Source organism: Chiloscyllium plagiosum, chromosome 8, assembly GCF_004010195.1.
Source record: "Chiloscyllium plagiosum isolate BGI_BamShark_2017 chromosome 8, ASM401019v2, whole genome shotgun sequence".
Taxonomy (NCBI): domain Eukaryota; kingdom Metazoa; phylum Chordata; class Chondrichthyes; order Orectolobiformes; family Hemiscylliidae; genus Chiloscyllium; species Chiloscyllium plagiosum.
The window spans coordinates 93868535-93893814 of record NC_057717.1 but is presented as its reverse complement, the minus strand read 5'-3'; the positions used below and the strand labels follow the sequence as shown (position 1 = coordinate 93893814).

Below are 25280 nucleotides of genomic sequence, written 5' to 3'. Positions count from 1 at the left end.
GTCAAACCTTCTCTTAATTTTTCTCTGTTCAAAGGAAAACCGTTCCAAAGTGTGGTTCCTAGAAGTGGAAGCAGTACTCCAGTTCAGAGATTTTTCAGGCTTAAAGTTTTAACTACAAAGCCAAAATGCTGTGCAGGCTGGAAATCTGAAAACAAACCTGAAATGCTGGCAAAACCTCCGGTCAGATAGCATCAATAGAGCAAAGTAGTGTTAAATGTGTCAGGTAGATGACCTTTCACTGTTCTGATGAAATGTCATTGACCTGCCATCAATGCTTCATGACTGTGTAGATTATCCAGCTTTTTCTGTTTGTATTTAAGGTGACTTAACCTTGCTTTTGTACTTTCCTGTTAGTACCCAAGATGTCGTGTGCTTTTTCATTCCTTGACTCACGCATGTGCATCCAAAGTTCCTCTGCTTCTGCATCCCCTTGAAAATTGTGTCCTTTGTTTTATACCTTTTTTTTGTCTTTGTACCTTTCCTGCCAAAAAGAATTAGTTGGTCTACACTTGCTCTACAGAGAAATCTGCTCTCTGGCTTTTTGCCTTGGGGAATTGCAACAGCATCTGCTAAATATTCCAGCTTGGGGACAGGGGAACTGTATTTGAAAGTTCAGCATCAAATATCAGCAATAGAAGTAAAGATGGCTGTCTCCAAGATGGAGTAAATGTTGGTATTCTGTAGACTTCATTGTGGCCAGTTTTTACTTCTGGAGTAGTGGTGTACTTAGTTTTTGCTATTACATATTCTTTGCAGCACACTTCAAAGCATTTGGTGTCTTGAAATTTCTATCATGTTTTAAACAGTGAAATCCACACTGTGGATCAGTGGTTAGCACTGGTTCGATTCCAACCTCGCACAACTGTATGTGTGGAGTTTGCACATTCTCCCCGTGTCTACATGGGTTTCCTCTGGGTGTTCCAGTTTCCTCCTACAATCCAAAAATGTGCAGGTTAGGTGAATTGGCCATGCAAAATTGCCCGTAGTGTTCAGGGTTGTGTAGGTTAGATTCATTAGTCAGGGGAAATGTAGAGTAATAGGGTGGGTTACTCTTATGAGGGTTGGTATAGAGTTGTTGGAATGGAGGACCTGTTTCCACACTGTGGGGATTCTATGAATTGGAACTTGCTTTGTGGCCCAGCACTTGGCTCTGCAGGAATTTAAATCATGGTGATGTTCAGGGCCGAATGCAGCTGCCATCAGTCACTGCCATTTAAGTATTGAAGCTCCAATTGTGGAATTATTGGTGCGATTTGATTACACGTTATCAGCCCAAAATTCTTGTGGTAACATGACTTCAGATCCTGGGGTTGAGGAAAATCAGTGAAATATATTCTTTAAAATGCCTTCTGGATAAATGTTAACTTAAACTAATTTTGGATCTTTCTGTAGCTAAATTCAAATCCCATTCCTGGTGGTGTTTACCAAAACCTTTAGATATTGGGACATGAATCTTCAATTTGTTGACAAGTTTAATGTAGGTCGAAAACTGAAATTTCTGTATTTTCTGTGCTCATGTTAAAGGATGTTAATGTACAGCAATAGGTCCCATTTGGTTTTGAAATTTAAGGTCAACATCCACTGTTCCTAATTGATGTGAAGTCCACCTGGATGCAGAGGAAAGCTCTATCCAAGTGTGTTCAATTAGTTTAATATAGAAAAATCCTATGAAGTGTCAGGATCCTCTTTCTCATTTATTTGAGGATCATTCTTCTGTCAGAGGAGGCTACAACACAGAAAATGGTCCTCCAGCCCATCAAGTCTGTACCGGTCAAAAACAAGTGCCTCACTATTCTAATCCCTTTTGCTAGCACTTGGCCTGTGGCCTTGAGTACCTTGGCATCGCTAGTGTGCATCTAAATGCTGAAATGTTGAGTTTTTTTTTGTCTCTACCACCCTTTATAGACAGTGAGATCTGAATCTCACTGTTTAGACTGCAGGACAATAAACTGTGTCCTATAGAGGGTGAGCAGCCAACTGAATCAAACCAGGATCTGATGTATTTTGTTTATCTTGGATGTCCGAAGCTGGTGATGAATTTCGCTCTGTCCCACTCTGCGTACACTTGGGATCAATCAGTAAATATGTTTATTAAATAAACAACAATGTTTGTAAAACCTTTCAAGTTATTCCTTTTGGTCGGTCTCTGAGAATCAGACTTAATATCCAAGTAGTCACTGACCAGCTTTGTCATGTTTGCTGAACATGTGTCACCACAGACTGTTCGATTCAGGAATTTTGAGAAAGGGCTGATTTCCATCCATTGAAGTTATGACACTACATTTGTCTGTACTCTTTGCTGTAAACTTAATTTCAAGAATTTTTGTAATAAGTTTATTCTATCCTGTTAGAAAGTCTTAAATGTTGTTGCGTTAATTTATTGGAAAATAGTCTTTCACTTGGCTCCCTGTTAAATTGGGTCTATATTTACTTCAGCTGTTTGACAATTCATGGGGAAATTTCAGGAGTTTCTCTCCAAGCAGATCCACTGATCCAACAAGCGGATTATTGGAAATTCCCAAGTGGACTGTTCCTGGTTTACAGCTCCTGGTTTACATAAAGCTGTGTGGTTTGAGATGTCCATTTTATACGAAAATTTGTTTGTTTGGGCCAGGGTCCTAAGTGTTTAAAAACAATTTTTAATTTGAGCCAAGATGAGAGGTTTTAATTGCATGTGTTCAGGATAAATGAAATCTAAATTCCTGAAATCATGGACTTAATTCCATGTGGCTCCTAATCTTTCTCTTAACCCATTGTTTTATGATTAACAAACAAGATCAAAAAATAAGAGCAGGTTCGGCCATCCTGTCACTTGAGTATTCTCTTCCATTTAGTAAAATCACGATTGAGGTTTACTCTGTTTTCCAGCCCTATTCCCATATCTCTTGATGTCGGTGTCCAAAATAGCTACCAATCTCAGTCCTGCTCATGCGAATCCTTTTGTTCTAGTAATTGAGTTGGGCACTCTTGTGGCATGATTCATTTTTTTTCTCCTTCCCTTGTCTACTTGGGTTGTATCAGATGTAATGTCTGGTGTGGGTGGAGCTGCAAACTCTATTCCCCACGTTACCACTATAATTTGTCACTATGCAGATAGGCTGAATGTATGATTCCTATTTGGTATGGTTAGTTATAAGTGCATAGAATAGGTGTATAATTAAATATAATTGAGGGGAAAGCATCTGCTTTCACTCGCCCCTTTACCCAAATCCATTGTCATTAAATTGGCTTCTGTTGCTTGTTAACCAGATCTATAAGGTGACGCTCGAGCAAGTCAAATATTTTGTCATACAGGAATATATGTCAATCATTGTTATGTACATGGCATTTGGTTAGTGTTAATCATGCGAACAGTTGAGGGCCTGAGATGACTGTTAGTACACAACAATGGCTGCTGTTAAAATTAGCTCATTCTTTAGAATTTCATTGTGGTATCAGACTTGATTTTCGTAGTTTTTGGACTAAAATAAACTGAACACCATTGCTCAATCTTTTTCCTTCGCTTTTCTCCTCCCTGTTCTCTTTGAATCTGTCATGCCATATTGCATCTTTACCAATGTACAATGCAAAGTCACTATTTGAGTAATCTCATTTAAATATGTAGTTTCTTCATTTATATGAAATGAGAAATAAGTAAGAAATGGGAAAACTCTTGTGGATCGGCCTTGGACAACTCATTATGGCTCTGATTTTTGGCTGTTTTTCGTGTTTCCAAATGAAATGTACTTTCCACGTGGCAAGTGCTTAAATTCCCTTTTGAAGCAAAAATGGAGCAACTCTAACCAACTGCTTGTTAATTTGTCGTCTTCCAATGCCAATAATTTGACAGAGGCTGCGAGACTGGACTCTGAATTCACATGCTCAATGCCACTGAACACCATTGAACATCCGAGTCTATCTGTGGTTTGGGTTTCTTCCCAGACCATATATCCTCCCTTGGAGACAACTTAGAAACACTCAATATTAAGATTCAACACAAAATTTGGTTCTTGTGATTCCAGGATATAACTATATTCTTTTTTAGGCCATTGGGATATCCACATTGGGAGAGAGATTTGCTTTTCGTCACTGAGTACTTGAGGAAATGTTGCATCGTGCTTAGAAGAAAAAAATGTTCTTGATAATTTGAGATTTTTTGAGTACTTAGAAATGGTTTTCGGGCAGTGTACATGTTTGCTGACACAAAAATGCCTCATTACTCAATGGGTTCTGTTGTTTTAATGGCATGATTTGGGTGATCTCGTCTTCTGTAACTTATTCTTCACTGTGTTATATGTGATTCGCTAAGCTTGTTAGGAAATTATATGAAGTGTTCAGTCTGTTTAGAGAAAAAAAACAAAATTCTTACATTGGGCATGTGATGATTTAAGATCATCGATAAATGATCGGCTTCATTATGTCATTGTTCAACCTGTGTATGGGCACATGTGGGTGGAGTGGTGATGTCACTGGGGCTTCTTAGAGTAAGAGTCAAAGCAACAGCTGGTTTTCAGAGGTACATTGTTTCCTTTTTAATCTTGAACTTGATCTATCTTTACCTGTGAAACTGATTTTATTATTGTAACTTTGCAAAATTTGATAATTGCAGCATAGTGATATCATGATTAAATATTAAACTTGTGTTTGTGCAAAAACCATCTGTGTGAAGATATGTGATTGTTTTCCCCTTTTAGGCAATGCCCAACAAAGCATCAAGTGGTGTACTGAATCAGACATTCTGTCATGCCACTTGGTGGAGGGGCTTGTATAACTCATCCTGTTGAATCAATGAGACTGACCATGTCGCTCTGGTGAAATAGGGAATATTTCCTCGGAGAGCATGGAAATCACTTGCCCTTGTGGCAGCTTGTGTATGGTGGCTATGGAGGCTTTAGTACAGCTTGTCACATGTTTTGGGGGAAGAGACAATAAATTGAAATTATTTACTTGATGAAAGGCTTTTTATTTTTTTAAAAAAGTGGGAAAGACAGAATTAATTTCCTTTCCCCAGAATCCCTGAGAAATTCCTGTGCTGGCTGTAAACCACCTTTTGAGGTGGTTGCCCTTAACCTACTTGGCAGTGGCAACCCAAGATTACACTAGCCTCTGGTCTGGCCTTCCCTACACAGCTCATTAAAGCAGCACAACTGAGGTCAATGGCATGATGAATTAAACCTTATGCTTTGTTACCCCACCCCCCTCATTTTAATCTGCCTTTAAAATGGGCCATGACCCCTCTATTGCAAAATCCTTATTCTTCCCAGTAAGTCAATTCAGATTAATGGCCTTCAAGAGCAGTCACAAATTGTGAATGTTTTTTTTTGTTTTCCTACAGCTGCTTTCTTTTCTTTTTGAATTTGCAGAAACCTTGCATCTGATCCCACGTGCCAAACTAGAGTAATTTTATTCACTGTGTTGTACCTGTGTACCGGTACCAAAGTGTTTGGTCCAAATCTTGTTGTGTGATGCTGTTTGCAGTGAAAAAAGTCCCAGGGAAATCGAACGATGACCTCCAGCTAGACTCGAAGAGTGAGCTGGATACCAGGTTACATGACGTTAGCGGCCAGCTGAGCTCTGGGAAGAAACCAGGCAGAAAAGGTTGGTGTAGTGCAACCTTGTGAAGTAGATCCTTAGGTGAAATAGGCTGGGGCCAAGGATCAAGTCAGTTTATATGTTAATGTAATAGTCTTGATTTATCTTTATAGTGCACATACCTCTCAAACTGCAACGTATTTATGTTGGAATTCAGGCTTATATTTGGGGAAGCACTGACTTTCTGTAGAGTCAGCAAGTTTGTTGATTTTACTTTCCTCAGTGGTGCAGTTTTATGTTGGGAAGCAGTGATTTTAAAACAAAAACAGTTGAGAGGTATGATGGTAAATCTACTTTATTTACTGGGCCGAAGCGATTATAAATAAATGTTTAATTTGGGTTATGCACCACAGCTCATAACAATTTTTTCATTCATTAGTTTAGTTATAGGCAAGAGTTAAGATATCTTCATTTCCTGAAATTAAGCTATTAAAGGAGTTGTCTAAATGACCCCGTGTCTCCTCTTAATGTATAATACAGCATGAAATTGGGAAAATATGCTTTTCTGACAAACAAAATCATTCCTTAGAGTTAAAATGTAGGTCCTGAAACAAGCCATTAATTAAAATGGCAGACTCTGCTATTTGCCAATACTTATTTCTAAATATTTCACATTAAAGTGGAATATTAATTCACTAATTCAGTGCATTGTCATTCTAACAAAGTTGGTATCTGAACAAGATGGGCATTAAAGTTGCCTTTTTACTGATTGCAAGATGTTTGAGAAGTCTGCAAATGATAGAAGAATTTGTTAATAAAAGATGTGTATCCCAGTCTCAACAATCTGACATAACATTTTGAAATAAAAATCTATCCCTTCTCACTCACTCTCCCATCTCAGTGGTAGGAAAGAGAGAATTGAACCCAGTGTTGACAGTGCTCTGTTTGTCCTTACTGTATTTTGAACTTGAGAAGCATTTACATTGACCAAGTGCTGTTTGTGTATGACCTCTTAGATGTTTTGGAGAGTTAATAAAATATTGTTTTATGTGCACCCCTTCTGAGGCCATAATCATTTATTTTTACCAATGACTGAACTTCTCATTGTGAGACTTTAAATTAGTCTTTGTGATATAACCTCTGCTCCAGTTCTCATTGCCAAAATATTTACAAACATTTATGAGCTAGATATTGCTTCAAATTCTGATGTGAAATTTAACAGTGAGTTGTGGTGCATTTTATCTTGTCCTGTTTTCATCCTCCACTCTTAAATTTACTCCCTGCAGGTGGCTCGTCATAAACTGATGGAACTTCTTGACTGTTTTCATTGTTCCCAGTTATCATTACATTGCAGTTATTCCCAGTTATCATTACATTACAGAGTCACACAAACTTGGGAGTCATTTCGAAGGTTGAGGTTTATCTTGACTGTAGATAGGTCTGTCCGGTTAAAGCCAGTTTGAGTCATTCCATGTAGCTTCATATGCCATGTGTTGCAGGATCTCTCGTGGAGAACTGGGTGAGATCACACAACTGGTTTCCTAGGTAATGGCAGCTTATCTAGTAGCCTTCTATGTTGCAAAATTACAAGTAATTTTGTGGCGTTTTTGGAAATCAAATTAGGAGTGTGGGATGTTGTGCAATATGAGTTTCACAAACATAGAGGTTGCTTCCCATTTATCTTGAGGTCACTGGCAGGCTCAGGCATTATTCCTACTTCTAAATGATTAGACTGACATGATACTAAAGTTTGATTTTGCTCTCTTTATGTTCCATGCTGGTAAAAAGTGAACAGTGCTGAGCTGAGACCTGAGCCGACTTGTTCACTTTATTCTCCTCCTTTGTATTCCATTCAAGTTCATTAGCATTGAGATGATTGTCGTGCACTGACAGTTGATCAACCTGCTTTTTGGGTCTCCGGTACCTTTTTTATTATTTTAGACGTGTCTACCTGATTATCGAAGTGTCTTATATTTGCTATTTCTATAACATTGCCCAATCTTCATGTTTCAACTCATCTGCCTACTCTATGGACTTGACTCTCTATGCACCCCAGCTCTTTCTAGCATAAACCTGAAGTCATCCAAAACTGTTGACTATTACTTGAAACAAGTTCTGCTCACCAATCAGTCCTTTGTTCATTGACCTGTGTTAGCTTCTCTTGAACAACACTTTTTTAATCTCCGTTATTGGCTGAAGTAACTAGATTCCAAGTTTTGGATTCATTCCTGACGAAGGGTTTTTGCCCAAAACGTCTGTTACTGCTCCTCTGCTGCCTGAGCTGCTGTGTTTTTCTCGCACCACACACTCAACTCTAATTTCCAGCATCTACAGTCCTTACTTTTTCAAAGTTTTGGATTGTCCTCTCTGCCTTGCTTTACTATGTTTTGGGCACTCCTGCAAAGGCACTCCTTTTTTTAAAAAAAACTACTTTTTGACTAAACTTGAGTCATTTGACTTAATATCGCCTTACGTAGCTTGGTTTAAAATTGCTTATGTTTTTTTTTGAAGCAGTTGCAATAAAGATAGTCTGTAAAGATGGATTATCTCGCAAGTAACATCCTTTTGTGAAGGTTGAATGAGTTATTGATAGCAGTCTTTGGTTTGGAATGTACATGTTTTAGCTGTTAACTTGGTTAGTATCTCTAAGATGCTGGTGTGAAATAGCTAACCAAAGTATAGGAGCTGCTCAGAAACTAACAGGTCAGTTATCTGCAAGTGCTTCTGAGCTTCAGGGCTACAAGTCAGTGACATTCAAATAACTATTTGACAACCGCTTAAGATACATAAAGGCAACCCTGCCAATATCTTCTATTCCATTACAACAAGGCAATAAAGCAATCTCGTAACTCATATGCCCTTAGCAGCAAGCTTGTTCCTAAGTCATGAGCTAACTGTTAGAATGATGACTTTGTGATGAAACATTTGCTAGTTGGTTGGAGAAGAACCACTTGGATAAGTTTGCTCATTGCCTGAGGACGCAGCAAAACAGAAATGTTGATTTCTTCATTGTTCTGGGGAAAGCAATTCCATATCAAGAGCCTGTGAAGAGCTGTATGACTCTTTTTCAAGAAATGTCATGATGGGTTTGACAATAGCAAACAACGGTCATGAAATGTTAAGCCCACAGACTGGAAACTTCACAGCTCAGAAAATAGTCCCATTGTTATTGCAAGGCAACGGTATTGTATAAAACATGAAAGAACAAAGTGATTAGAAAAGACGTGGAAGGTAGGAAACATCTAATGTGTCTTGGTTTCAGTCTCAGGATGATCTGTAGCACAAGCAATTAAGTGACCGCCCTGCTGAGAACCAAACATTGAAGGGAATAGGGAAGCAGTCCATGTTTGCTGGAGAGCACAACTACCTTTGACTTGAACATCCTCAATTCCACTCCACCTAGCTTAGCCTTGGCTTTGCCCTGATGTGCAAAGAGGTCCAGAAAGCTTTCTGCCAGTTGAAAACAACAGAGCCTCTGAAGCAGATAGAAACCGTGGTACCATTCTACCATTTTACTTGTTGGATCGAAGGGCCTGTTTCCACACTGTTTTTAAAAAAAAATTCTGAAATACAGCGGGATTTACTTCTCATGATTACATAATCTCCTTCCTTACCTAGAAAGAGGATATGTTCCAGGAAAATTTCAGGGATGCTGTGATCGAGAGTCTAATAGCAAAAGGAAAATAAGTTGCAGTAACTACAGAGGAGTTGGCCTGCTGTTTGTCATGAAGATTATTAGCCACAAGCTTCTATTGTCTTCTCCTAGTGCCTGAAGAGGTCCTTGAAGTTGCAGTGTGCTTTTCACCCTTCAAGATATACATGATCTCCCACTGCATGGCAAGCCCAAGAAAATTTCAAAGAACAGCAGGGAGCCTTTTGATTTCACCAAGTCTATTACTTTTATGAAGGCTAGTTTGTATCCTCTCTGAAATTTATTGCCTGCCTACATCATCATGACGTGCAAGCAATGATCGTAACTACGATCCCAACCCACTTATCCTACCCCAGGGAAGGTCTGGGTCAAACAAGACTAGGACACTGCACCAATCTCCTTTTGCTTTCTTCCTTGATGAAGTACTACAGTTCAAGCTTGTGGGTAATTTGCAGGAGTAGAGATACACTACAGAGCAGGTGGCAAACAATATCTTTAAATTCAAAACCAAAGTCACTCCAGCCTTTGTCTTTGAGCTTCTGTGTGCTCTATTTGACATTTGTATGCACATTAGCGCAAACGCAGCACCAGGTCATCCCTGACTCCTTGGAAACAAAGAAAATGCCTTTCTCCAGATACACAGAAAATGCTTCCAACTGACTTTCATGGCACAGCCTTCCGTGCTATCAATTTGAGATCCTGAAAAATTGTGGACCATTTTCGACATCTAGAGAACTTCCTCTAGACAAAGATGATAAAATTGTTTGCCTCCAATGTGTCTGCTCAGCCGTTGGCTGATTAAGAATATTTAAGGATCGGCATCTCAAAACCATGATTTATAGTTTACTGAGCAGCAGTGATCTAATTGCTTCTTATACTTAGGTACCTGTAGGTTGTCCAACTCAAAGTGTTGGTACGTACCATCAAAAGCCTTTCAAATCCAGAGGTAAGATGGTCCAAAGGTGCTGTCTTCTCAAATCCAAATGCTCAACATTAGGTTCAATTCACTCAACCAGCTCTGCTGGACCACATGTATCATTCTTATTTTTGTTACTGAAGCAACTGCTACACTCAGAATTTGGTTGCAAGGCAGCTGAAATTATTTCGGGATATCCTTTAAGATGCTTGAAGACAGAAAATATCTACAACTCCTAGAGTCTCAAGCAGTTAATAGACAAATGAAGGTTTAGTCAAGGTGACATCAAGAGCATTGAGAAAATGCACAATGAAGGAGTTGAGGCAGAGAAGATTGTGCTCAGTCAAATATCCAGCCAAATCATTTACTGGACACTTCCAAATACACCTAGCTCATGTGTGGCAGAGTCTGCAGATTATGCACTTGCTTCCACTCAGATGGGTTCAGAGATAGATGTACGACATCCTTGTTCAGGCAGAATTGTCTAACTGGAGATTTGTTTGGGGCTAAGTTTGTTAGAACGGGTTTAAATGAGAAAGCTGATCATTGGCAGTTATCATTTGAAAATAAACTAAGAAGAGAACATGAGCTGTAAGGTAGTTAATTGAAATGTAATGTTCTGAGACCTTGCATTGACCTACATTAACCATTGTTAGGAAGCCAGGGATGAATTAACTCAGTCTGAGTGAGGTTGGACTTGATGAAAAAAACATGGCTGAACTTGCATTTCATACTGTGAAACATTGTCCTTCAACTCAAGATTAGCAAACTTGTAACTCCCATATGCAGCCTACACTCATTAATCTAATTTATTGTTGTATCAGTGACAATGGTAATGTCTGGTAACTTTAATACCTGAATTTGCACATCACTGTATTGGTCATTTGTGTTTCCTGTGCACCATTTTGATGAGAAGAAATCCTATATGGCCGCTTCCTGTTGGTAACTTAATTAAATTTGATCAAAGCTGGAGAAAATGGTCCTTGTATGCTATTATTCCATTAATGCTGATTCCGTATTATTAATGGTATAGTTTCAGATTGGCTCCAATAATGACTCAAGTCCTGGGTAACTCATCCAGTAGTTCAGTTTGGCTCCTACCACAGCTGTACTGAAATTGAGAACAGTAAATCTGCTAATTTGACTTTAATTGGAGATTTTGAATTTGAAATTTGCTGCAAATTTGGGGAAATGCAGTTGATATAATAATGTCCATCACACACTGATCCATCCCTTTCTGTTTCATGATTTAAGTTCTGTTTTACAATCTTGACTTTGTTCTCTGAAATTTGGAAGCCGTTGGGCAGCCCAGTAAGTTGGGACACAGTTTTCCATCATAAATATTTTTGTCTTCCATTGTTCAATATTGGTCACATATCTAAAATGGGAAATTTTCAGTGCACCAGTGAACATTAACCCATATTTTTTCATTTCAGTAAGATTAGAACAATAAGGTACTACACAAGAGTAGTAAGATGAGGACGCTGTTGATATTCTACAGAGTTGAATTATTATATCAGGTTGGCCATCTTATTTTGTTCGAAGGCCTCTGACCGAGATCTCTGCTTTTATTGCAGTTTGCTTATTCTCTCCAAGTAACGTTGTTCTTTTGAACTTTCTTGAAGCTATTGTTTCCTTGTGGGTAATCCCTTAGTAACTGCCCAAGTGACTTGTTTTCTTTTGAGAGCTCTGGTATATACTGATACTTTTTTTTTCCCCCCTCCCCACAGGGTCAGCAACTGAGCCTATTCCCATACTTTTATGAACTGTCTTCTAGTCAGGGTTGCTAGATCATTGAATGCTCGCTTGAAGCACGTGTCTCAGTTTTAACACCTGGTAATCTGGTTAACAGTAAACCTGCGTAAGAACTTTCTTCTCTTGTTTACTTTTGTTTTCAGCACAGTCTAGATGACAATGGTGAGAGTGATCACTTATTTGCTTAAATTGCAAATTTTTTTCTGACTTGTAAATAGTCATGTTATGTTTTACTATTAATTGCAAATAGCATATTGAGGTGCCTGCTGACCCCATTAATGTTATCATTCTAGCGTGCATTGGTCCAAAAGTGACTCGTTCTAGCCTGATTATCAGGTGACACAGAGGTTCAAAAACTGTTGAAATAGACAATAATGACAAACTCAAAGTTGCAAGATAGATTTTATTTGTTTTGGTAATAAGATATCTTCAAAATAAGTATACAACAATTAGGAAAAGGAGTAGTAGTATGATCATCTTGTGCCATTGAATAATGTCAGCGATCTTCTCCAAACTGCTTTGTTGCTCTGTCCCGTACTCCTTGACCATACTTTTGGTGTTGTATATACTCAATGACTGAACATGCACAATCGTCTGACAAACACTAAAGTCTCACTACTCCCTTGAAGGAATGTCCAAAATGGATGATTCCCAGTTTGATTCCATCCAAGGAACACAGTCTTATTAATATCTATTGTAGAGCTTCTCAAAATTTTATGCGTTTCAGTGACATTTTTTATTCTTAACTGCAGTCAGTGTAGGCCCACCCACCCCTATCTTGCCTCACAGAATAATTTCCTTGTTCCAGAAATTAAGCGGAATGAACCTTTATTACAAAAGCGTCGGAAAAAGTGACGAGACTGTACACAGTTCTCCAAGTATGGTTTCACCAAAGCCCTAAATAATTACAGCAGAACCTCCTGACTCTTAACCACCTCTCAGTAGGGACCTCAATTTTCCTCATTGCTGCTACCTTCACATTAACTTTCTGCGATCTGACTGCAAGAGCACTTGAATTCTCTGCAATACGAAAGGTAAACTGCCAGTTATACTGAATAATGATCATGTGCGAGAGACATGGTGATCAGCTACCCCTGAGATACACGTGACATTGTGGGATTGACAGTGATTCTGCATTGGCGATAAAGCTTCTAAATTGTTAACTCTTGCATGGGTGATCGATGCAAGCTTTAGTCCATAAATATGAGCAAAATATCAAGAATATTGATACAAGGCCATAAGATATGCAACTAGCAATTCATTCAGCTAATTGGCTCAGCTCCGCCATTCAATCGTGACTGATCAGTTTCTTAACCCTATTCTCCCACTTTCTCATCACTCTTGATCCCCTTGACGGTCAAGAACCTATCCACCTCAGTTTTAAATATACTCAGAGTAAGACATTTGCCTCTGATTTTATTGTGGCTTGCATTTATTGCCATCGAGATGGTTACAAAAATTATCAATTAAATATCTAAATGATTGAACAAATGTCTAACGTTATTGCATCAACCTTAGTGGCATTTTGTATATTTTTATTACACCAGGTTAAATTAGATTGCTTACTGTTTCAGTCTTTGATACTAAACTTAAGATTTATTACTATGAATCAGCATCCAAAATGAAGAATACTCATTAATGCTCACTTGGCTCCAAAACCTTTGTTCTAATTCATGGCAGACATAATTGAACACGTTCGGGAGCCACCACCCAATTGAAACTTGATGATACCATTGTTGTTGATGCTTGAAGTATATTTGAAATTTGACTTTTTTTATCTCTCATCAAAGAAATGAGCTACTTAAACCAACCACTGCAGCCTCCTTCCGTTCTTTATCATCCAACCTGAACACCAGCATGCTTCCTAATAATTTTCATTGCTCTTTAAGAACTGGCATCTTATTTCCCTTTTCTAAATAATTTTGAAAAACAAAATACTGCCATTTCTTAGCAAATCCCACCAGGTAACAACTGTTAGTTGAGTTATCACTTTATGATTTTAAACTAAGTTTGCTTAAGGCCTTTTAGGTAGCGTTTGAAGTATCAGCCATGGCCTCCAAACTGGTTTCAGATTCAAGTTCCACTTGAGCTCAAAATTTAAGGCTGATGCTGAAATACAATACTATGGGAGTGCTAAGTTATTGGAAATGTCAGATGAGAAGTTAAACTGAGGGCCTGTTTTGATCTCTCGGATGGATATGAAAGATTCCATGACATCAAAGATGAGTAGGGCAATTCTTCCCAGTGTACTAGCCAATATTTGTCCTTGTATCTGCATTATCAAAAGGGATTATCTGATTAAATGAGAGCCTTATTCACCTATATCTGTTTGCCACAAAATCTGCATTTGCAGTAACTGGTAAAAGACAGTACATAATGGAGTATCGAGTGCTTTAGAACAACATTGTCATTAAAGGCTTTTTGCATATAAGATTTTTGAGAGGATGTAATCCTTAACTATTCTTCTTGTACAAATGTGTAATCAAAATTTTAGCCAGGCAAAGGAAAACAATCAACAAAGCATTTTACAATTTGACCTTTAGGTTATTCGCACACCTTGCAATTAATAGTTAACAAGATATTTTGTTATACTTGTGAATGTTATTTATTGTTACATCACTCTTAGAGTCCTTATTGTGTTTTTCCAATCTGTTTTAAGCTTGAGGAAATGAATATTAATTGGGACAAGCATTCTGCTAGAATATTTTAGTTTCATCAAGACTGAGGAAATTAATCTTTTCATGGAAATGGACTATATGATAAAGGTTACTTGAGCTGCACAATGACATGGTGTAATGCAGGCTTCAGATGCCAAGCACTTGCTTATGACCACATTTCTAAGATTCTAATGTGAGCTAGTTTAAAAAAATTAAGCAAGTGAACTTATGGATGTAGCTTTTCTGAATTATTTAATGGGTTGTGAAAGTTACTAAAGTTTCCAGAGTTAAGAACTTAGCAACCTGCCTATTTTAAGAACAACTATAGCCCTTACAGGTTCTGTGCCTCATTTTAGTGTTTGAGCTACAATATGAAGGAATTACCCCAAGAATGAGTAATAAAATGTTGATAAATATCAACAAAGATCTAAGTTGATATTTGCAATTAAGAGCTATGTGAAGCAAGTTTAGTTAAATATCAATTTAGGATTGAATAGATTACGCTGTATATATATTTATTTATTGATTCTTTTTATGCAGCGGAGAAGCATGACGTAAGCATGGATGTGGGAGGTCCTTCAAGGATGAGAAGCAGCAGCAGCTCTTCTGAGTCAGACAGTAGCAGTGACTCCAGCTCCTCTGAGAGCAACGACTCTGAAACAGGTTAGCGTCAATTCTTTCAGTAATTGAGCCTGTTGCTAGCCTGGTGCTGGCAGTGTCCATTTTCCCTCTGCCCCCACCTATACTCCATTCACCACCCACGATAGTTTCCAAGCAACAAGTGACTTCTAAATACAACTGCAATACATACAGTTTGCCAGATTAATGGAGTTGGAGCCCTTTGCCAATAGTTTGTTAAAAGATCGACATGTCTGGAAGAAATTCTAATAATCTGTTAAAGCTGCATAGAAAAATACGTGCAATAATGCTGACATTAATGACAATGGGAAGCCATAAAGAGCTTGAGTTGCACTTAACTTTATAAAGCAGCTTCAACAGAGATTTTTTTTAAAAAAAAATTCTTCTTGGAAAAAGCAGGATTGTTTTTTTTTCTACCTCTCATCTCACGAAAGATCAACGTTTGACTACCGGCAAATGAAATTTGCTACTACACCTATCTTAAAAAAAAATTTATGAAGGATTTCTGGTCAGAACATATAACATGTGGAATGCAGTTTACAAAACATGGTGTACACGTGTGCGTAGTTCGTGTAGTGTTTCACATGGTTGGTGCTAACACAATGCATTCTATGGTCACTGGGGCAGGTTCAAGATATTCCCCAACTCCGAGTGCACTGTGGACTTTTGCGCAGTAGGACAAATGTGCTTAAGTATAGCTTCTAAAACGTTAGAAACACATCAGAAGGAGGAAACAAAAGCTGTTGGGCTGCAGATCTTGTGGTATCCTTTTCAACTGCCACAGTTAACAGATGATCTAGGTCCTATGTTCTACCACTTCATCTTCATGATCATTGACTCAGCGAAGCTACCGTAAGAATAGCAAGTAAGCTGTATTATTTTGTAAAACTGTTCTTGATTTGTAAAAAAGATAACAAAATGTTTGCAAGTTAGCTAGTTGCATTGCTGGAACTCAGTTTTCATTTGGGGATCAAATATTTCCAACTTGGGTTGTGTGATTTGATAGTGATATTCTACAAAATTGATTGTGTTTTTCCCTGCTGAGATGTACACCTAATCATTAGAAAATCAGTCGTGCATCTGTGACATTGTCTAGTGTTTCTAGATAAGTCTTATCCAAATAAAGAGCCATTATACAGCTTTTGGATAAAGAGCCATTTTGTTAGATTCAGTGATCGTCTCTCCACTTTAGATCCTTTAAATATGTTTTACTGCAACAGCTATTTTTCAGTCTGGGTTCTTGATTTAAGAACTGTACTCTTTTTCTTGTACCCTTGACTGAATTCTAGGCTTCATAAGTCTTCCCTATCCTGTGTTCTGTACATACACTGAACCATAGGACATTAGTTCACAGAGAACTGCTTGAAACCCATGATTTCTAACTGGTGTACCTTAAAGAAGGTTCTTGCGGTCAAATTTCCTTCATACTTTGCAGCTTTGTTTGGGGCAGTTCAAATTTTAGTACATTGCAACTTGAATCTAGGGAATCTTTGCCTTCAAGTACCCTCTTAAAAAGAGAATTTCATTCCACTAAAATTATCTGTCATTAATGAATTATTTATATAATGTTGGTTAGAAAAAAATGACCAATGGATTTCTAAGCAACAAATAAACTGGAGCTTCAGTTTGCAGTTGGCAAAATTCGTTACACACTAGTTGGTCATCAAAGATTTGTCAATAGAATTGTTAAGGGGCTCTTGCTGTGTATGTATTTAATACATCCAAGATGGTAACTGTAATTTTATTTTTGTATTATGCAGTCCATTATCACAAATGTGTTATGATATGTATGGCCTTTGGATGCTGTGATTTCTTACCCTAATGCTGTCTTTCAAATGAGTGAATTTTTTAGTTATACGCTGTACTTTTCCATAGATTGACTTGTGTAATAGCCACAGAGTGCAGAGTTTGCAACTGAGAGGTCAGCCAGCTAAATGTATTTTGATTCTCGTTGTGGTGAAATAAAAATAACTGAGGCAACCTTGTACACAAGGACTGGACCACAGTCATGTTTGGAGATTGTGGTTATATAAAATAGACCTAACTTCTGAATGTCAGAACTTGCTTTTGGAAATAATAAACTTCATCGGTTCATGAGGATCACCTGGATAAGTCCTTGGCTTTAGTAATAAATTACTAAGTGAAAATCATTCAAGTATTGAGAATTTTTCTTTTGCAAGTGGAATAAACATTACAGAAAATAGTGTGCCACCCAGCTGTGTGAGATCTCCAGTAGCCCGTTTGTTTAAATCAACATTTGGATCAGATCGGCTGTCTTTGGTTTTAATGTAACAAGGTCAAGTTGTTGAGGAATTTCTGACAGCCACCTGAAACTTGGTGAACTCATTTCAAATTATGGTAGCCATATGCAAGACTCTAAGCATTGTACATTTAGTATTGCAGAATAGTTTTTTTTTGGTAGGGTATTCTTTAAAAGTTCCTGTTTTATTGAATTGACCTAGCTGGCAGTAATATATTAGACAGTCTGATTAAAAGTTGACTAATTCAGATTTTACCCGTAATGTTTTCACTTTCTTACATTGTGTGTTATCTAGCATAGATTGGATATACTGTGTCCCAGCTGAATTTAGTCGTTTTCGTATACCTTCTATAAAATAGGCAAGTCTCAACTAGCCCCACTAACTCCAATGACATACAACTCCTTGCTGCCAGTCTATCACCTTAACCAGCAAGTTTTTGTGATTCTAGAAATGAATTTGTGACCGAGGGTCAGCCTAATGCTATTGCTAAAAATGCCCCACAAGCTCATAAAATTCAGATAGCTATCACTGATGTTCCAGCTGAAATCCTACAGTCTTCTCTCCTCACCAGAATTCAATGGTAGCATTCCAACTGTTGTCCTGCTTCAAATTAACTACATGGATCAAATATCAATCTGATGAAGTGTCACATTGCAGCATAAGGCAGTGCCTTTATGTGCAAGGCCATTAGGGTCACAGTTCAGTATTCTAATGTCCATTGGCCAGATCCGGCATGCATGCAAAAAGGGTAATAATGTATTATATGAAATGCCACAATCTAAATGGCTGTCTGGTTACCCAACTCGGAAGTATTGTATTCCTGGTAAGTGTTGTGTAGGATACATCAATTGGTTCCTAGACCATGAGTGTAGTTTAGATTACATTCTTTTATAGCTGGATGGTAATGAGCATGACACTAGCAGAAAAGGCAAAGTAAGGAATTTAGAAGTTAAAACTTGAAGTTGATCAGAGTAAGCAATTACTTGTACTTGTACCTAATTTTTGGTACAACACATTGAGTTGTTGATTTCTTATTGAGGCTTGAGAATGTATGCCAGGCACAGTACCATGCTTAGAATTTATCCTTGAAATATCCCACAGAGGTCTGAAACAAAAGTCCTAATTAAAAAAGTTAAATTCAGTTTGGCTGAGTTAGAATGACAAATACTTGGTTTTTGATCTTGAGATTAATCCCAGTTAGTGATGCGATTTAAAAAAAACTTGATCGAAAATGTCATACTCTTAACTATCTCTTCCCAGTTTCTTGTGCATTTATTAGTTATACTCACTTTTGCTTCCTGAAAAGTGGATGTGGCGCCTGAGCACAAGTTATCAAAATAATGAACACTATATAGCTTGAAAGCTGCAGGGATAAGTGATTTAGTTTTGTACTTTATGCGACAGGTGCATTGTATTGTGTTTAACACAACCACTGCTACAACTAGTTACAAACCTGTAAAATATAAGTAGTTCATCCTTGTTAAGGAATTTAAAATGCTATGTGTACTCAATCTGGCATTACGGTTCATCAATTTGAATGAGGAATAGGCTGTGTTTGTAAAGCAGCTATGTATTTTTTTGTCTTCTGCTTTTTGAAGTTCTAGATGACATTTGATGGGAATTTTATACAAACTGTTTCATACTCTACTATCCTGGCCTTGTCTGAAATGGCAGGAAGTGCTATTTCGCCAAGATCCCAACATTATTTTTGCTTTTCAATGAACTTGATTGGGAAGTCTACAGCATTTAGTTAATGCTTAGGTATCAACATACTTCATAATAAGAAGAAAATACTTCATAAGATGTTACAGAACAATATACTTCCACTGAGCCTAATTGGTATTTAGACTGAGGACATTTCCATGATACATGCCAGGCTGCATCTCCTGGGAAAGTGACTGATGTGCCAGAGTTTCAAGTCTGTTTGTCCTTGTTTCTCTGGGTTTTGACCATAGTTTATCTTCCATGGTTTGTTGCAATAGGACCCACCTACTCACTAACAGTAGGTATCCTGCATCTGATTGCTAAAACCATTACTAAATTCACATGATTGATGTCATTCACTTTTAACAATGTTGGGTGTAAATTTAACACCAATGGTTACTGGCGCATAAACCTTTGGATTTAGGTATGCGTGAGCATTTCTCAAGTGCTGCAATTTGAACAATATTTCTATGACCTGCATGATTTGGTACAACTTTGAAACTGGCATTTCAATCGGAGATCTCTAAGGAAAGGATTGCACACAAATTTTAATTATTTAAGATTCAATTGCTAGAATTTTATTCATTTTTTGTTGGGGCAAAAGTAATTTTTAATGGTCAGTTTACTTGCTGTTCTACTTACACTAATGCTTTTGACTGTGGGGCTAGATCCTTGTATGGAGATGCCTCGTAAGGAAAAGAAGTTCGACAATAGACTTGGGCCTGAGCAATTAGTTTTAGTTTGTGACTGGCATATCTTTGAAAGTAATGATTAAATCTTTGGTCGGGTAGCATTCAGATTGTTGTAGATTTGTGTTGTGCACCACAGTCTTTCAGGACCTAAATTGGTATGGATTTGTGTTCATAGAATAGTATGGTTTGGATTTATGAGTGAGGAAATGGTGCATCTGTCCTGTTTTTCGAGCAGGTCTTTTTTGGAGAATACTTTGCTTAGTGTTTATTTGAAACACGTTTCAGAATTCATTTCAGCCCTTAGTTTTGGAATTGAGGCATTGTATTTAGTCAGAAGTAATTTTTGGCAGATGAGGCAAACTGAAGTAACAGACTTTAAACAGTACTTTTTTAAATTTAGCAGAGCAGGAGCTTTTACTTCTGTTTTGGGAATGGCATAGCTGGCCCCTCAGTCAAAACTTTAGCACTCGTTGGCTACTTTGTTTGAACTTTTTTTAAAAGCTAAAAGATGAAATTTGTGAACTTTTTGGAAAAGAAACTGGAGTATGTATGCCAATTTTATTGTGATGAAACAATTCAGTGTTCCACAACTGTTTTTTTGTATGCAACTGTATATCTTTATTTATTTTGACTTTGCATGTTTTGTAATTGTGGGGAAAGTTTTTTTTGCTTTTTAAACCTTTTGTATTTTTCTTTTGACTTTGGGGTCACAAGGATTGATTGGAGTAGCTGTTTTTTTAAATATGCATTGCATGCAAGAGAAACCTTAGTTAAAATCTACATGTAGTGTTTGGCAGTTATTAAAATGAGACTGAAAGCTGTATTTCTGGTAAAACAGCTGTTTTAACAACTGGAGCTTAGAAGATTGTATCCTGTTTATCATGAAATTTTGCAGACTGTCTGTGGTCAGCTCTACCTGCAGCTTAATTGAGGTGCTTGTTTTTTTTTTCTTAGAGATATTAGAGTGAGATATCATTAAACTGGGAAGCTTTTTTTTGACACTGCATTGTGTCAATATTTTGTGCTCCAGGCCTAAGAACTCCAGGTAGCCATAAGGCAAAGTTCTTCAGTATGACTGCCACTTGGCTACTCTTTTTTTTTTTGCACGTTCCAATCAGTTTATGAAATTACTGTCAGTTGACCCGCGGCCATTTCTTTTTGATATGGCTGTAATCTTGAAAAAGAAACTAATCAAAATTTCGTGAGATTATTTTTCCATTGAGTTGCCATTTTGTAATCAAAATTGGTGCGCTTGCCACCTGTTCATTTGAAGGGGAGGGTTTAAGCATATTTGATAAGAAAACTCTTGGATGTTGTCCTATTAATATGGTAATGAGTGGTCAGTTGCAAATCTGTCTCATTAGTTTTGCCATTTTAACTCGAATAGTTGAAATTGGTACACTGCATTTAAACAGTATTCCTTGCGTTTCTTGTAACTTGAGCTCAAAACTTCCTAATTGAAAGATAGATGAAAGTAACTTCTTTGTTAGCTTTAGAATTCTCTCTAATTTTCAAAAATCTCTACCCTGTTCTCCAAAGGAATTAAATTCACAGTACAAACCCACTAATGTCTATCAACTTGTTCTCTTCCCTCAGAGAGTGATAAATGTGACTGAACAATTGCACCAGCACAGAGAGAGATACTTTGGTTAGGCTGGACCATAATCGATTTGGCTATATTTCATCGAGTTTATGCTGCACCCTGGTTTGTGAATGTTAATTCAGTCAGTAGGCGTCAAATGTTAGACCATATTTTTCCTTTTAATCAGTACATTTTTAGATTTAGTAATGTCTAGTAATGGCTGAAATGTTGTGGGTGGAGCTACATTAGTTTGGTGTGCTTGACCCATAACATCTATTGTAGCCAACCATTGTGGTCAGACCTAACTCTTTGTGCTTTATAGCGTGGCATGATCTGGTCACACCATGCTCTGGTATGGTGTGGTCCAACTTGGGGAAACAAATGTAAGAGCATGCTCACACTCATTGGTACAGTCTTATTTTATTTTTCCAAAATACTCTTTCAAGTTGCTAAGGTTGTTTGTTTGTAGATATTCAAATGACAGTAACACGATCTTAATACTTACCATGATCCTGCAGTGCAGCTGGGGACAACGATTGATGAGCAGAAAACACATGAACATTTGCATCTTGGAACGCGCAACATTGTAGGAAGTCTTGAGTATTTTTAATTGATCTTATATAAATACTTTCCAGCTACTGAGGTCAATTTTAATAAGTGTTTAGTATTGTACTCCTGTTCAGCTGTAAAAATGATCCCATTCGATGCATGGAATTTGGGATTCTTTAAGATGATCTTTCAAGATATTTGGCAATTTCCCATCTATGTTCAAAATTTGGTCCAATTTGATTTTGCAGACAGATTTTATTTCATAACCGATCTTTCAAAGACTGGATTTGTGATTGTTCTGCAGTGTTTGAATACATATTTAGCTTGTAATAAAACGTAATTTCATTGAGCATCAGAACAATATACTTTGGATTGAATTTTTGGAGACCACCCAAGTGCAGCTTTTGGTTATAGTCACTCAGTTATTTCAAATAATCTTTAACGTGATTGTCATTGTGGGGAATTGTGAAGCTGTATGAAATTTTAAGCTGATCATTTAGCTTGTCATTATTCATATGCCATTTTCACTGTTATCTATGTCCCTCTCAAATGAACAATTAACTGGATATAGTTACCAGAAATGCAGCTTTTGTATATATAAAAATATATTTTTTACTCTTTCTACTTTTCTAGTTGAATATGTATCTGATGCATGTTGACTTTATATTTGGGGTTAAATTATATATGTTTTTTTTTTACTTTGTATAGTTTTCTACCTTCATCAGTTCTCAAATAAAACAAGTTTACAAACCAGAATGTGCTTGCTTGGTGGGTTGAGTTGTGTACTGTATGGTACTATTTAGATCCCTAACTCATTGCAAATCTATAAGCAATATGATGTACCTCCATTGGGTAGGTGATCACCTCAACCGGTAAGTTGACAATACATCCAAAATGTAGGAAATTTGAAGCTGACTCCTTACCAGACACAATGTGGAGAAACTCCACAGTCGTAGATGTAATCTCTGTCCATTACATTTTATTCTAAAGTTCGAACAGAAGTACACAGCAGATCCTATTGGATCTATAAACCGAGATCATAATACAAAAAATGAACAATGTGAGTATAGATCCTGCAGTCATGCAGACCTGTTTCTGTGACCTCATTTCCATGTCCATCTGTTTGCGTGAGATTAATATCTCTATCCCTACCAAGTGATGATTGTTGGAATTAATTTCAATCTTGCTTCAAATTACTGAAATTCATTATTTGTTCTGATGTGACCCTTCACTTTTGGATTTCAAGCAGCTTGTCCATCTAACACCAATCCAAATGCGATTCGATAAAAATTCTTTTTACAAAGAAGCCATAATGTTGGAGAGCTGATGTTGGGATGAGGGTAATTAATATTGCTAGAAACAAAGATGAACACACAAATCTCGATTTTAGAATTGTCAAATGTCTTTGAGTTTCCTCACTTTTGGAATGTCAGAACAACTTTACACATCTGTGTGGTATTGTAAGCAGCAAATGCTTGTGCATCTTAAATGCTACCATTATTTTTGGAATTCCTATTTAGTGTAAAAAATATTCATGAAAATGGTGAAGCATCATGTTATGGGTACTTCTGAAGAGAATGATGATTTTTGCCTCTTATCAAATTATATGTAACTTTGGAGGGCACTTTTCACTTGGAGGTGGAGTCTAAATCACACTTGGATCTGTTTGTTCCTTAGGAATTGCCATGATTTTTGATTCTGCCATCCCTATGCCCAAGAAGTAAAATAGTAGTCCAAAAGCAATATGATGATTTATTTCTGGAACCATTAGTTCCCATGTTACACAGGGGCTGACTTAGCCTCTATTGTTTCTCAGATGGTTTACAAAAATGAATTGGTTTACTGTGAAAGCAAACACGGCAGCAGGTTTTTATAAGCTGTGTGTCACATAGGCAAATGAGTAACCAATTAAATATTCTAATATTGGTGATCCCTCAATGTTAATTAAGACCACAAGAACTCTTCTTTGAAAAAAAACATGGAATCCGTAATCCCATAAAGAAGGCTTTCCTTTATTGGAACATCTAAAGGCTGGCATCTTTATGCAGCTCTCTTCTCCCGCTCCCCCACCCAAAAAAAAGTTGTATGCAGAATTCCTGGAGTTTGGTTTTCATGTTAAACATCTGAAGTGCTAATACAATCAATGGACTAAGTCAATGACCTTAAGCCAATTTTTATATTTATTTTGGGGAAAAAAAAGTCTTTAATAAACTGGAGTCAGGGCATTTTAAGCTGCCATGTTTAACTAGCTCCATGTCAAACTCTTTTGTAGTCTTGAAAATAAGATGGAATGGCTGAATTTGGTGTAAACTATATGAGGAAAACATTCCTATCAGCAATGAATTAAGTTGCACACTCATCTGAGTCAGAATATTTGGTTCAAGTCCCACTCGAACTTTAAGCTTAAAAAATCTAAGATGACGCACCTCAAAGATACTACATTGTCAAGCCAAAATCGGTCTGCACTCTTCAGACGCATGTAAAAATCCCATATCAATATTTTTGCTTCAGTTGTAAGCAATAAAAACAGATTACCTGGTTATTATCAAATGCAAATCGACTGTCATTTCGATCTTACAAGTGACTACACTGAAAAACCTTGGCTTTCAAGCCTTAATCAGACTGGGTAAAGTCATTCCATAGAAAATTCAAATTACATTCATTTGATGATTGAGACTTGACATTATGAACATGAGGTGATGACACTTTGAGCTTCAGAACGGATGTTTGAACTATCTTAATTGTCTCAGTCAGGTTCCGAAAGGCTGTCTTTTTTCTTGGGGATGCCACATGGCCATGCTGAATTAGCCATTTCTTTAAAAGCTATTGGAAAAGTGCTCACTCTGAGGGATGCCTTCCTTCTCTAATCAACCTGTTCAGATGTTGTTACCCCATCTCGAGCAGATGGGTTTTGAGGTTCTGTCTCCTGGCTCGGAGGTAGGGACGCCGCAATTGCACCACCACCACCACCACTCCTTGGATGCCTCATCCTCTCTTGGAATGCAGAGAATAGATTCTGATTATGGAAGTTGATTGACAGTCACAATTGTAACAGTTACAGAACTCTGTACTGGATATAGAGGTAACCTATATAATATTCAGGCCAGTTATTTTCTTGGGATCTTCGCTCTTCCTTGTTCTCCTTAGCCTGCATCTTGCTCATCTCTCACTCTCCCTTCTCTCCACTCCACCATGTACATTGCTCCCTTCCTCTCCAACTCTGCTTACATCCCCACACCCCACTGTCTTCCCCTTGCGCCTCTTTCGTTTGGTTTCCCTATCCCCTCCCTCCTTTACTTGCGTCCCTCTCCTGTACTTGCTTCCCTCTCCTGTTTCTTTGCCCCCTCTCCCCTCCATTGACT

The 25280-nt window shown here is 37.5% G+C and overlaps 1 protein-coding gene across 6 annotated transcripts in view; it reads left to right on the top strand.

Annotated features, from left to right (window-relative positions):
• Positions 1–25280, top strand: part of brd4 (bromodomain containing 4) — a 177679-nt gene that overhangs the window by 124610 nt on the left and 27789 nt on the right. For 5 of the 6 annotated variants that reach the window (XM_043694781.1, XM_043694780.1, XM_043694778.1 and 2 more), the window contains 2 exons: positions 5458–5577; positions 15032–15154. In XM_043694781.1, coding sequence (XP_043550716.1) covers positions 5458–5577; positions 15032–15154 — 243 coding nt within the window. The remainder of the gene's footprint in view (positions 1–5457; positions 5578–15031; positions 15155–25280) is intronic. The other variant, XM_043694779.1, reaches the window with a different exon arrangement.